This window comes from Ranitomeya variabilis, chromosome 1, assembly GCF_051348905.1.
Source record: "Ranitomeya variabilis isolate aRanVar5 chromosome 1, aRanVar5.hap1, whole genome shotgun sequence".
Lineage (NCBI taxonomy): Eukaryota > Metazoa > Chordata > Amphibia > Anura > Dendrobatidae > Ranitomeya > Ranitomeya variabilis.
Window position 1 is genome coordinate 507555629 of NC_135232.1, and position 14388 is coordinate 507570016.

The 14388-nt window shown below is 43.3% G+C and overlaps 1 protein-coding gene across 3 annotated transcripts in view; it reads right to left on the minus strand.

Annotated features, from left to right (window-relative positions):
• Positions 1-2341: 2341 nt before the first annotated feature.
• MED26 (mediator complex subunit 26) overlaps positions 2342-14388 on the minus strand; it is an 80908-nt gene continuing 68861 nt past the window's right edge. For all 3 annotated transcript variants that reach the window (XM_077252788.1, XM_077252797.1, XM_077252805.1), the window contains exon 3: positions 2342-5208. In XM_077252788.1, coding sequence (XP_077108903.1) covers positions 3547-5208 — 1662 coding nt within the window. In that variant the 3' untranslated portion in view covers positions 2342-3546. The remainder of the gene's footprint in view (positions 5209-14388) is intronic.

Here is a 14388-nt window from a genome sequence, read left to right on the forward strand (position 1 = left end):
CTCCCTCACTTCCGAGCCCTGACGTGTGCCCAAACAGTGGTTCCCCCCCACATATGGGGCACCAGCATACTCAGGACAAACTGGGCAACAACTATTGGGGTACAATTTCTCCTATTACCCTTGTGAAAATAAAAAATTGCTTGCTAAAATATCATTTTGAAGGGAAGAAAAATGATTTTTTATTTTCACGGCTCTGCGTTGTAAACTTCTGTGAAGCACTTGGGGGTTCAAAGTGCTCACCACATATCTAGATAAGTTCCTTGGGGGGTCTAGTTTCCAAAATGGGGTCACTTGTTGGGGGGTTTCTACTGTTTAGGCACATCAGGGGCTCTGCAAACGTAACATGATGCCCGCAGACCATTCCATCAAAGTCTGCATTCCAAAATGTCACTCTTCCCTTCCGAGCCCCGACGTGTACCCAAACAGTGATTCCCCCCAACATATGGGGTATCAGCGTACTCCGGACAAACTGGACAACAACTTCTGGGGTCCAATTTCTCCAGTTACCCTTGTGAAAATAAAAAAATAGACTCAAAAAATCATTTTTGAGGAAAGAAAAATGATTCTTTATTTTCACGGCTCTGCGTCATAAACTTCTGTGAAGCACTTGGGGGTTTAAAGTGGTCACCGCACATCTAGATTAGTTCCCCGGTAGGTCTAGTTTCCAAAACGGGGTCACATGTGGGGGAGCTCCAATGTTTAGGCACACAGGGGCTCTCCAAACGCGATATGGTGTCCGCTAACGATTGGAGCTCATTTTTCATTCAAAAGTCAAATGGCGCTCCTTCCTTTCCGAGGCCCTGCTGTGTGCACAAACAGTGGCTTACCCCCACATGTGAGGTATCGGTGTACTCAGGAGAAATTGCCCAACACATTTTAGGATGCAATTTATCCTTTTGCCCATGTGGAAATTTACAAATCGAGGCTAAAAGAAATTTTTTGTGAAAAAAAAAGTACTTTTTCATTTTTACGGATCAATTGGTGAAGCACCTGGGGGTTCAAAGTGCTCACTATGCATCTAGATAAGTTCCTTGGGGGGTCTAGATCCAAAATGGGGTCACTTGTGGGGGAGCTCCAATGTTTAGGCACACGGGCTCTCCAAACGCGACATGGTGTCCGCTAAAGATTGGAGCCAAACAGTGGTTCCCCCCACATATGGGGTATCGGCGTACTCAGGACAAATTGTACAATAACTTTTGGGGTCCAGTTTCTCTTTTTTACCCTTGGGAAAATAAAAAAATTGTTGCTAAAAGATCATTTTTGTGACTAAAAAGTTAAATGTTCATTTTTTCCTTCCATGTTGCTTCTGCTGCTGTGAAGCACCTGAAGGGTTAATAAACTTCTTGAATGTGGTTTTGAGTACCCTGAGGGGTGCAGTTTTTAGAATGGTGTCACTTTTGGGCATTTTCAGCCATATAGACCCCTCTCAAGCTGACTTCAAATGTGAGGTGGTCCCTAAAAAAAATGGTTTTGTAAATTTCGTTGTAAAAATGAGAAATCGCTGTTCAAATTTTAACCCTTATAACTTCCTAGCAAAAAAAAATTTTGTTTCCAAAATTGTGCTGATGTAAAGTAGACATGTGGGTAATGTTATTTATTAACTATTTTGTGACACAACTCTCTTTTAATAGAATAAAAATTCAAAATTTGAAAATTGCGAAATTTTAAAAAATTTTGCCAATTTTTATTTTTTTTTTCACAAATAAACGCAAAAATTATTGACCTAAATTTACCACTAACGTGAAGCCCAATTGCAGAATTGCAAAAAACGGCCAGGTCATTAAGGCCAAAATAGGCTGGGTCATGAAGGGGTTAAGTACCAAATTGGCTCTGTCACTAAGGGGTTAAATTCATCAGAATAGGTTGAGAGGTCAGAAGAGTGCTGCATTTTAAAACACCTGGCCTTCAAGATGAAGGTTTTTCATGTGATCATAAAAAAAAAAATACCCATCTACAAGGGTCAAACATGTTCAAATATTATGGACCATTCACATAAAATCTTTCTTACCAAAAAATGTACTGTATTTGTAATAGTAAAAGCATAAACATTCTGTAATTACCAGTCTAAACTTGAAATCCTCTTTAGGATGCATGTTCTTGGTAACCACTTTTTTTTATACTTAAAGAGTAACATGTGGAATTCACACATCCATTTTATGATTTCCAGGTCCCTCTTAAATAAGGCCAAACTATACACAATTTGTATTTTTTTTTATTATCGTTTCCACATTTATATCACAATTTGTCCACTGATAGGACCAAAGTTAGCAAATTTGCCCTCTTCTGCATATCAGAAATACAGAAGTCTTACTGTACATTCAACTAAGGCTTTTGTCTTTAGTTTTATTTTTTGAAAAAAAAAAAAAAAGAAAAAAAGAAAAAAAAAAAAAAAATCACGTTCATGATGGAGTTCCCATAAGGCAGATTACATCTAAAAGGAATGATAGCAAGTAGTTTTAAGGTTTTTTTGTGTTTTTTTTTTTTGTTTTCCTAGCATACAAACCAGCCTTCTCTGTATTGTGTCTGGACAATTTAGAAGCTGTTAGCACCGTCCGTCACCTTGAAGATTTGGAGGTGAGGAACATTTGAAAAACTGACGTGATAGAGGAAAGGACTTGAAAACACTGAAAATAAAGTAATAAAATGTGCTTTTAAAACAAGAGTCAATACCAAATTTTGAGTCAGTACTGGGCATTTAAACAGTGAATAGCAGCAGCTTAGGGATCGGTCAATCACAAATACAGAGGCTGTGGGAATAATACAAATCATTAAAAAAGAAAATATAAAAAGCTTAATGGGTAGGGGGGAATGAATGATTTTAAGACTCTTCCCCTGCCCCCGACACAAGGGACCAGTTGTGATGCTTGGAACTGAACACTTGAGTTTGCGCCTCTACTTGGGACGCTTTTTGTCAATTTTTTCAAAATGGAAATAAAATCTGAAGAAATAAAATTTACAAAGAAAAAAGTTCAAATAAATAAACAAACGCATACTCTGTTATGGTAACTTATTCTCAACTTAATTAAATCCTCTTTCACATAAGTTTTAGGTACCTGTCTCACATATATATATATATTTGTTTGTTTTATTCCAGCCCTTTATCAGGTACCGGAAAATTCTTTTTTTTGCATTTGAAAGGGTAGATTTGAACTTAACACTTGAAATTTTTCACATATTTCTTTTTTTATTTTATTACAGCCGACTTGCTATAGGAGTTTTTAAACTCCAAACTTAGCCCCCTTGCACACCCTTCTTTTGCATTTCCGAACCCCCTTCTTGAATCCTTTTAGTAAACCGGTAGCAGCATTTAGCACAAAAGAACGGGTGTAGCAGACGTAGGTGGAGCTCCGGCAGGGAAGGCAATTCCCAGGATGTAGTGGACACAAAGCTTCTCCTCTTCCAGGCGCTCTACAACTCCACACTCCACATCCCCTGACACAGGGAATTCCTCTCATGTAAATCTTCCGTATAGAGCAGTGGTCAGCAAACGACCCATGGTTTGCAGTGAAAACTGCAGATATGAGAAAGCAGATTTGCAACTGGCAGTCAGTCTAGGCAGACATAAGGCAAGATGTTTAATCTACCATCATCACCATGAGGATCCAAGGAGATGCACTGCGTCCAATCATACCAATTGCCCTGTGTATCATGACAGCCATTGACGCCAGGCCAATGTTGTTCATGTAGTCTTTCTAAGTCCGCACTAGTTACTTCCCTGGTTTTTCCAGGCAGGTCACTAGGGTGGGCAAGTGGCACTAAAACATGAGTTTTTCTAGCTTCTCGCTTAGTGCATTCCTCCTGTTTTAAATATTCAGACATATAATAATGTGCACTCTGCGTATGTACACCAGAGGAAGACAACAAGCTGCTCTGCCGATTGAGATAAGACTGGATGATCTCATTTCGAGACAATTCCTTCCAGTTTGTTTGCTCAAAAGGACTTGGCAGACCAAATTTGGGGTCCTGTTTGTCTGTCTCAGTCCTGTGCTGTTCTGAGGGGGCTGAACTCTCATTCTGAGTTGGATCTTTGTGTGTCAATGGTTTTATTTGCCCAGTCATAAAATCAAATTTTAATTTTCGATCCTTTTTAACTCGTGTGTGTTTGCTATCTGTAGAATACCCTTCTTGTTCACCCCAATTACGGGATTTCTTTTTCTTTCGACTGTCTGAGCCTGAAGCAGCATCGTCGCTGTCTATTTTGGAGGGCTCTGGTGAAAAGCCACTGCGTGATGTTTGAAGGTCCACATGCAACTGACTGATCCGTGGTGTGTGCTGTTGTGTTATCCTGGGAGACTGCTGGTTGTGCCAGTCACCATGGAGTGGTTGCTCCACTGACCCGTGAGGTGAAGAGATAGCCATTTCTCTTCTGGGAGACTCAAGTCTTTTTGTTATGGCAGGAAGTGTAGCAGGGTGCCCAGGGGATTGATAAGAGGGTGTATGTGCAGTGTCCACACCAGGCAGCCTTTGAGATGGGCTGGGCGCAGAACCCTTTGGTGCATATGTGGTGTGCTGCCGTGGTACTAGCTCTGCTCTAGTACCGCGAGGGCTGAAAGAGGAACAGCGGGGACTACGTGGTTGATGAGAATGGGCATCTTCTAGTGCCGCACTTTGCTGCTGCAGGACGGCTGCTTTTAACAAAGAGGAAGTGCTTGGGTGTTTTACAAGTCCAGGAGAGTTGGTATGAGGCCGGACAGCATTTACAGGGATTTTACCATGCTTATCATTCTCAGTGTCTAGTCGGTTGGTCTGTGTGTTGCCATCAAGCGGACTAAGCAGGATTTCAGGGGGACTGCCACCAATGCCATTTGTAGGTAAAGGTGAGGAGTTAGGAAACAGTTCATGACTTGTTTTGGCCACTTTGTTAGCAGGCCCCTGGGTACCATCTCTAAGATCCCCCTTCCTCTTTCTATTAGCTAATTTTTCAGCCTTGGGAGAATGTGCCTTCTGGATATCATTCCGGACTTTTAGGTCTTGAACAGGTTTTCCACTCAGAAGTACGGCTGGGGTTGACTCTCCCTTACAGTTGTGGGTACCGCCTCCATTGGCAGAACCTGGTGGATTTGGAGTGCCCCTGGCTGATTGTTCATTCTGTTGCACGGGCTCGATCAGCTTTTGCCAGCTACGCAGAAGTTTCTTTGCACGTTTAGCAAGATCCTCATTGCTGGTCTTTTTTCGAACATCATTGATTAATTTTCCCAATCTTGTTTCCTGTGTAATAAATAAATACAAATTAGAATTTCCTGCCATGATTATTTGCATTAAACAGAAAAGCCTCTAAAGCGTAATCTCCCATAGTAGTCTGACATCAAATCGCAGATTGAATGTGAACAGGTGCAGGGTGCATTCTTGGTAGCGCAGTTGAGTCCCAATGACTACTGTTGAGATTGCATGGATATGCATGTGTACCATAAGGCTATGTTCACACAATGCATTTTTGATGCATTTTTCCAGCAGGCAAAACCTGCTCTCTTGGTAGTAAAGAAACGTAAAAGAAAAAAAGAAGCAGGATTTGCCGAGTGTTTGCCAGGGTACATTTGTCTCTTGTGCATGCTGATGAAGTTAAATGCAGATACGACACCATGAAGAGACTGGATTAATTTTTTTATGCACTAAACTTTATGAGGTTTTAGCACCAAAATCGCAGCAAAACCTGATACCTGCATTTTTTTGCACTACTCTTAGCTTTGAAATGGGTGAAATACACTGCAAAAACACTGGACATGCTGCATTTTGCAAAAGTGCAGCTTCTTGCAAAAACAGTCAGGGAAAAAAAAATAAAATTGCTGGTACTGTGAAACGTAGCTGAAAATTTGCATAAAAAAACGCATTGAGCAAACATAGCCTTATAGGTTTAGTTATTAAGTTGCTATAGCTAAACAACTTCAAAAAGCAAGTAAATTACAAGTGAATGCGCCGCACAACGGGGGCAGCGGATGCTGTTTTTCAACGCATCCGCTGCCCCATTGTGGGAGGCGGAGGCGGATTTCGGCCGCGCATGCGCGGTCGGGAAAGACGGTCTCGACGCACCAAAAAACGTTACATGCAACGTTTTTTGGTGGCGACGGACCAACGCAACAGTCGCACGATGGTTGCTACGTGTGGCAATGCGTCGCACTGCGTCGCTAATGCAAGACTATGGAGAAAAAATGCATCCTGCAAGCACTTTTGCAGGATGCGTTTTTTCTTCAAAACGACGCATAGTGACGTGCAGTGCACGACGCTAGTGTGAAAGTAGCCTTACACACAATCTTGGTGGTAAAAATGTAAATTATTTCATCTTCACTGCCCAATGGTATAAAATTCTGTGACACCAAGGGCCGTATTTGCCACTAGGCACTTGAGGGCACATGCCTAGGGCGGGGACAATGCAGGGGGCGGCACCTGAGCAAGTTTTTTTTTTTCTTCAATAAGTCCTGGGTCACCTCCCAACCAACCGCCTAGACCCCCCCCCCACCCCCCTTGGCCGTCAGCTCGCCTCCCACCCACCTTGAAGACGATACTCACCCTGCTCCAACGATGCTTGGTCTCGGCGTCTGCAGCTCGTCCTGAATATGCGCATATTCATGACCTTAATGAGCGGTATCACATGACCGCTCACGCAGGAAGAAGGTGCTGCGCCGGGAGTCGGGACAGAGCCAGAGGGATGTCGGCGCGGCCGCGCGGTTTGGGACAGGTGAGTATGAGGGACGGGGGGACAGGGGATGAAGGAGGACGGTAAGCAGCGCCATGCAAGATGGGAGCCGGGGGGGGGGGGGATGAGAGATGGGCATACAGGGGGGGGGGGGGGGGAATATGAGCCATGCATACGGGGGGGGGGGGGGTGTTAGGGGAGAGAATATGAGCCATGCATACGGGATGGGAGGGAGATAAGCCATGCATACGGGCGGGGGGGGTCATTATACAGTATTGAGCATCATGTGGGATCATTATACAGTATGGAGAACTGTGTGGGCATTATACAGTATGGAGCATCATGTGTGGCCGCTATACAGTATGGAGCATCATGTGTGGCCAATGGCCATTATACAGTATGGAGCATCATGTGTGGCCATTATACAGTATTGAGCATCATGTGGGATCATTATACAGTATGGAGCACTATTACAATACGAGAAAAATGGAGTTAATGTCCACACGATATTTGAAAAATCTTAATTTATTATTACCAAAAGATATCACAACAATACATTATAATAATTTCATCATAAAAGTAGAACCGGCTAGACAAAAATGGCTATAGCACAGAAAAACAGAGAACGGTGCGGACCTCAGGTTGGTGCCAAAAAATACACCAATTATATGCAAAGTGCAATATCATATATTGGTAGGTACACGGGGGGAGCCTAGTTATAAATATAAAGTGTCTGAAAGAGCCCTGTACACTGACTCTTCCTGTATCATAGCACACCCATATCCCCGGATGCTTACCAATCTCCAGGCGCCAAAACCGAGCCGCACCGTCGCCCCAACGCGCGTTTCGCGTTGGCTTCGTCAGGGGGCGGTCCCTGACGAAGCCAACGCGAAACGCGCGTTGGGGCGACGGTGCGGCTCGGTTTTGGCGCCTGGAGATTGGTAAGCATCCGGGGATATGGGTGTGCTATGATACAGGAAGAGTCAGTGTACAGGGCTCTTTCAGACACTTTATATTTATAACTAGGCTCCCCCCGTGTACCTACCAATATATGATATTGCACTTTGCATATAATTGGTGTATTTTTTGGCACCAACCTGAGGTCCGCACCGTTCTCTGTTTTTCTGTGCTATAGCCATTTTTGTCTAGCCGGTTCTACTTTTATGATGAAATTATTATAATGTATTGTTGTGATATCTTTTGGTAATAATAAATTATTAAGATTTTTCAAATATCGTGTGGACATTAACTCCATTTTTCTCGTATTGTAATAGTGTTTATAGGAGTGTCCCCTTTATTCGCTTTAGAAAGCATGCCTCCCGGATAGGCTCCCCCACTGTGGTTGTGAGCATGTGGAGGCATAGTGCACTACTCTTTCATTTTGGGTTGTTTTTATTAGTATGGAGCACTATGTGTGGCCACTATACAGTATGGAGCACTGTGTGGCCATTATACAGTATGGAGCATCATGTGTGGCCATTATACAGTATGGAGCACTGTGTGGCCATTATACAGTATGGAGCATCATGTGTGGCAATTATACAGTATTGAGCATCATGTGTGGCCATTATACAGTATGGAGCACTGTGTGGCCATATTTTTCTGAGAGGAGGCATCGCGGGAGATGGGTGAGTATTTCTTCTGCAAGCGGGCAGGCACACGGGGGGTGGGAGGCGGGAGGTGACCCCAAACATTATTTTTAACAAAAAAAATTGATCTTTCATCCCTTCTCTCCTGCAAGCGTTGCTTTCAGCCGAGCAGGACAGAAGGGATGAATGCCGGTTTCAGCACCACACGCAGGGGACAGAGCTTAACTGTAGCGCTGTTTCTCCTGCGGCGGTACGTGCACACGGAGGAGAGTGCACACTGTTCTCCGTGTGTGGGATGCTTTGCGGACAGTGCTGCCGGAGAAAAGTGGACATGTCTCCGTGTTTTGCAAACGGACACACGGTCCGTGAAAACACGCTGACAGTGCAGAGACACATTTATTTTAATGTGTCTATGTGAGTCAGTGTCTCCGGTACGTGAGGAAACTGTCACCACACGTACCGGAGCCACTGACGTGTTAAACCAGCCTAAGTTTGTTTCCATACGAAAAAGTTAATTGGTATATTTGATAAGAAAAAACATCTTCAATTGTAGACTATTTCTTTCTTTCTTATATTATTATCCAGGCTGGCCAGCAACTTTGTTTGAACGTTAATTTTGGCTGTGTATTTGAAATCCCTGCTTACAGTCTCTGCTCTTTGTACCACTAGGTCTCTTCTCCCATGGGTAATACTAATTTCCACACTCTTGATCCCCAGACAGCCCAGTGATCCTTTCATATACTAACACAAGTAATGAAGATTTAGGCTATGTGCACACATTGCGGATTTTGCTGCGGATCTGCAGCGGATTTGACATTGCGGTTCTGCAGCTGTTTTCCATGAGTTTACAGTACCATGTAAACGTATGGAAAACAAAATCCGCAGGGCACATGCTGCGGAAAAAAAGCGAGGAAATGCAGCGGTGTTTATTCCGCAGCATGTCAATTCTTTGTGCGGATTCCGCAGGGGTTTACACCTGCTCCTCAATAGGAATCCGCAGGTGGAATCCGCAGTGCGGTTTACCTGCGGATTTTGCAAAAACAGTGAGGAAAAATCCGCACACCAATCCGCAACGTGTGCACATAGCTTTATTGTTCCGATTAAGAGGGATCCTCTTAAATATCCTATTCCTACCCTGATGAAGGGTACATCACCCAAAACATGCTAAGGGTATGTGCACACATTGCAGAAAGGTGTGCGGATTTTTCCGCACTGATTTTGGTAAATCTGCAGTAAATCTGCATAGTGGATTTACCGCGGTTTTTGTGCGGATTCCACCTGCGGTTTTACACCTGTGGATTCCTATTATGGAGCAGGTGTAAACCGCTGCAGAATCCGCACAAAGATTTGACATGCTGCGGAATAAATAACGCAGCATTTCTGCGCGTTTTTTTCCGCAGCATGTGCACTGCGGATTTTGTTTTCCATAGGTTTACCTGGTACTGTAAACTCAGGGAAAACTGCTGCGGATCTACAGCAAAATCCGCAACGTGTGCACATACCCGAAGATTATCGCCCAAGACATCTCCCATGTCACCAATGAAAATCACTTTGAACATTTGTAGTGTATAGATGGAATCATTTTTGCTTTCCGAGTGTTTTAGATCTTTCAGTCAGATTTTTCTATGCTTACTAAAATATAGATCAGGGCACATTCGATTTTTGCAACAAAAAAATCTGCTGCGAATACTAGAGTATTGGCAGGAAAAATGCGGCATAAAATATTTGCCTTGTGTGTCGCATTTTTACTTGCATTTTTCCCACATTCAAGTGGGTGAAAAATGCTGAACGAATTGACATGTTGAAGATTTGAAGAAAAACAACATAAAAAAACACTTTGAAAGTTCAAATCAGCAAAGAAAAATAAATAAAGCAGCATGAAATCTGGTGCTGTAAAGCTTGGCATTTTTGTGTGTGGCAAAAACACAACAAGCCATCAGGAGTATATCATACGTTTAAACTTTAACCACTTCACAACATGTCATGTCCCCGACTTTGATGCGAGCTCAGACACTGAGCCTGCATCTTTCCCTGCACATGACAGCCGATTTAATCAGATGTTATGTGCCTTTATCAGCGGATCAGAGCTCCACCCATGGCTGTTAACCAATTAAATCCCGCTGTCAATCTCTGACAGCGGGATTTAACATGCGCCGCCCAGAAGTGTGTCATTCTGGTCGCCCATCGTCACTCTGTCACGTGATCGTGGGGCATCGATAGCTTGTCATGACAGCCTAAGGTCTGCAGAAGGCCCCCGTGCCTGCCATTACGATATTCCTATGAATCCCAGCTCACAGCCAGCTTTCAAAGGAGATTGTGCCACTGCTATTGCACTGGTGATCGGATGATAGCAGCTTCACGTAAAAAAACAAAACAAAGTTTAAAAATAAGAAAAAAAAAAAATAAGCAAGTTCAAATCATCCCCCTTTTGCCCCATTGAAAATAAAAATACAGATTTTGCATCGCTGCGTTCAGAAGTGTATGATGTATCAAAATATAAAATAAATTAACCCCTTTCTGACCTCAGACGGGATAGTACGTCCGAGGTCAGAACCCCCGCTTTGATGCGTGCTCCGGCGGTGAGCCCACATCAAAGCCGGGACATGTCAGCTGTTTTGAACAGCTGACATGTGCCCGCAATAGCGGCGGGTGAAATCATGATTCACCTGCCGCTATTAACTAGTTAAATGCTGCTGTCAAACGCTGATAGCGGCATTCAACCGGCGCTTCCGGACGGAAATGAGCGCATCGCCGACCCCCGTCACATGATCGGGAGTCAGCGATGCTTCTGCAGAGTAACCATAGAGGTCCTTGAGACCTCTATGGTTACTGATCCCGGATAGCTCTGAGCACCACCCTGTGGTCGGCGCTCATAACACACCTGCATTTCTGCTGCATAGCAGCGATCTGATGATTGCTGCTATGTAGCAGAGGCGATCGAGTTGTGCCATCTTCTAGCCTCCCATGGAGGCTATTGAAGTATGGCAAAAGTAAAAAAAAAGTTAAAAAAAATATATATATAAAAGTTTAAATCACCCCCTTTCGCCCCATTCAAAATAAATCAATAAAAAAAAAACAAAAAAAAAAAAAAACCCCAAACCTACGCTTATTTGGTATCGCCGCGTTCAGAATTGTCTGCTCAATAAAAAAAAAAAGCATTAACCTGATCGCTAAACAGCGTAGCGAGAAAAAAAATTGAAACGCCAGAATTACGTTATTTTTGGTCACCGCGACATTGCATTAAAATGCTATAACGGGCGATCAAAAGAATGTATCTGCACTGAAATGGTATCATTAAAAACGCCAGCTCGGCACGCAAAAAATAAGTCCTCAACCGACCCCAGATCTTGAAAAATGGAGACGCTACGGGTATCGGAAAATGGCGCTTTTTTTTTAAGCAAACTTTGGAATTTTTTTTTTCACCACTTAAAAAAAATAACCTAGTCATGTTAGGTGTCTATCTATGAACTCGTAATGATCTGGAGAATCATAACGGCAGGTCAGTTGTGGCATTTAGTGAACCTAGCAAAAAAGCCAAACAAAAAACAAGTGTGGGATTGCACTTTTTTGGCAATGTCACTGCACTTGGAGGAATTTTTATTCTGTTTTCTAGTACACGACATGCTAAAACCAATGATGTCGTTCAAAAGTACAACTTGTTTCGCAAAAAATAAGCCCTCAGATGGCCATATTGACGGAAAATTAAATCATGGCTCTGGGAAGGAGGGGAGTGAAAAACTAACACGGAAAATCCCAAGGTCATGAAGGGGTTAATCTGATCGGTAAACCTTGTTAAAATTCTGTTGTTTTTTTTTTGGCAAGATGAGTCGTTCAAAAAACACTGCATCTAGGTCGAAATTGTATACAAAAAAAAAAACAAAAAAAACCATAACCCAGCAAAGGTCCCAGAAAAAGGAAAAAAAAAAAAAAAAAAAAAAGAGTACAGGTCTCAGAGAATGGCGACAAAAACGCAAAAACATTTGTCTCATACAAATTTCAGAATTTTTTTTTTCACCACTTAAACCAAACTATACATGTTCATCTGCGTACTACTACTGACCTGGGGAATCAATGCTGGATCAGTTTTACCATATAGTGAACACGGTAAATAAAAAAAACTTGTGGAATTGCAACTTTTAGTTTTTTTCAATGACAGTACTTGGAATTTTTTCCCCCAGTTTTCCAGTACACCCTGCTGAGGGCAGAGAGGAGTACTGCGGTGCACATGCGCCGGGCTCTGACCTTTCCCGAAGCATGCGTACTGTAGTACTTTGCTCTGCCCTGGCAGGGCACAGAGGAGTATGCCTGCACAGAAGCGCGAAGGGGAACACTGAACACCCTGAAACATTTGCCTACAAATAGTGTGCCTGGTTTGGCTTTTCTGCCAAGTCCAGTGATAAGGCTTGTTAAAGGGTTGATAGTCACATTTATGATTGCCATTTCCGATAGGTGGCACTAGAGATCAAGTTCTCTTCCTCTCTGAAGAGAAAATTTGCATATTCACTAATTGTTACCATGAGGAAAAACTGATCAGTTTCCATTTATTATTAAGCTGCTATGGTCACTGGATTATTTTTATTCGCAAGGGAGAGACTGACAAAATTACTTTTAATAGCGTTTTTTTTGGAGAATGACGTAACTGCAATTGAGCAACCAGGCTGTGATTGATGCTGCCCGCTGTTTAGTTAGCATGAATTGTCCAACAGGCTCCCTTTATGTACTCCATTACTGCTTTCATAGGAATTAAGATTGTAAGTAACAGCTATGTGCTGATAATCAATGGCATTTATAGCCGCATCAAGGTAGTGTATGTTCTGCATATGCCATCATCTCTTCCTCACCCAATCCATTCTGTCCTTTATTCTGGAGATGAGCGCAGACTGAACAGAGGGGATAAATAATGGGGTGGGGGTGGGGCTTAGTTGCTTTGAAAATGCATAACACCAATGTCAAGGTGAACAAGTAAAACTGTAAATGACTTCAGTGTGCATTCTCCAGGTGAGGAATCAGAGTTGTGGAGCAGTATGCTGTGAGGTTGTATGGCTCATTTGACCAACACTTCATTCTTTCTGAAGGTCTTTTGCAGTCAAGCAGGGGTTCTGTTTTGCCTCTCTAGCAATCCTACCAGCAACTATCACTGACTTTTTGCTTGGTCTTCCAGACCTTATCTTGACCTCAACTGTTCCAGTTAACTGCTGTTAAATTTCTTAATTACATTTCGAACTTTGAAAGGGCAACTTGAAAACGCTTTTCCAGTTTCTTATAGCCTTATCCTGTCTCAACCATTTTCATTTTCTGAGTTCTAGAAAGCTGCTTAGAAGAACCCATGGCTGTTTTTTGGCACAAGGTTAGAGGAGACTGGGTGTTCTAAAGCTGGGAAATTTGCATCACCTGGTCTTTCCTAAGGCTGGGTTCACATTACATTATAAGCAGTCTATTAGACGGACTGCGTTACACCGGGGCAAAACGCACTATAACGCAGTCCGTTAACGCTGCCATTAAGCCCTATTTCGGGCGCATCGCTAGCGCAAGCCCAAAATGGGTGTGCGCTAGCGATGTGCCGTCATTGAGTGACAGACCCTCGGACGCGGGCTGCAGTGTTTCCGGGTCTGTCACCGCTAGCGCAGATACAGCATCTGTTAGCTCTATCTGCGCTAGCGTGATGGCATGTCTGCACTTGCGTTAACGCAGCCCGTTTAACGCATGTGTTGAACGGGCTGCTTTAACGCAATGTGAACCTAGCTTAACAATGTTAGTGAACAAGCCATAACATCTTAACATATACTTACCTTGTAATGTCTTCACATCCTGTTCTGTCCAGATGTATCCGGATCACAGAATTCCAAGCGGTGGAAGTTCACCGACCGCCATATTGGGACACCCAAGTGATGGGTGTCAATATGGAAACTGCTGGTGGTACCAGCCTCTTGCGCGGTACCACCAGCAGAAAATAGTCGCAAACACGCCCCCATCGGGTCAGCCGAATGATTCACTGACCGCCATCTTTGTACAAGAGGAGCGCATGAGAAGTTTTAATGTGACTGACGCTATCTGTCTGCACAAAGATGGCAGCGGTCTGATTTACTGACCTGTGCGAATTCCACACAGTCGCAGTGAATCATTCGGCTGATCCCGGCAGCAGATGCACGACGTGTCTACAGGCAGAGG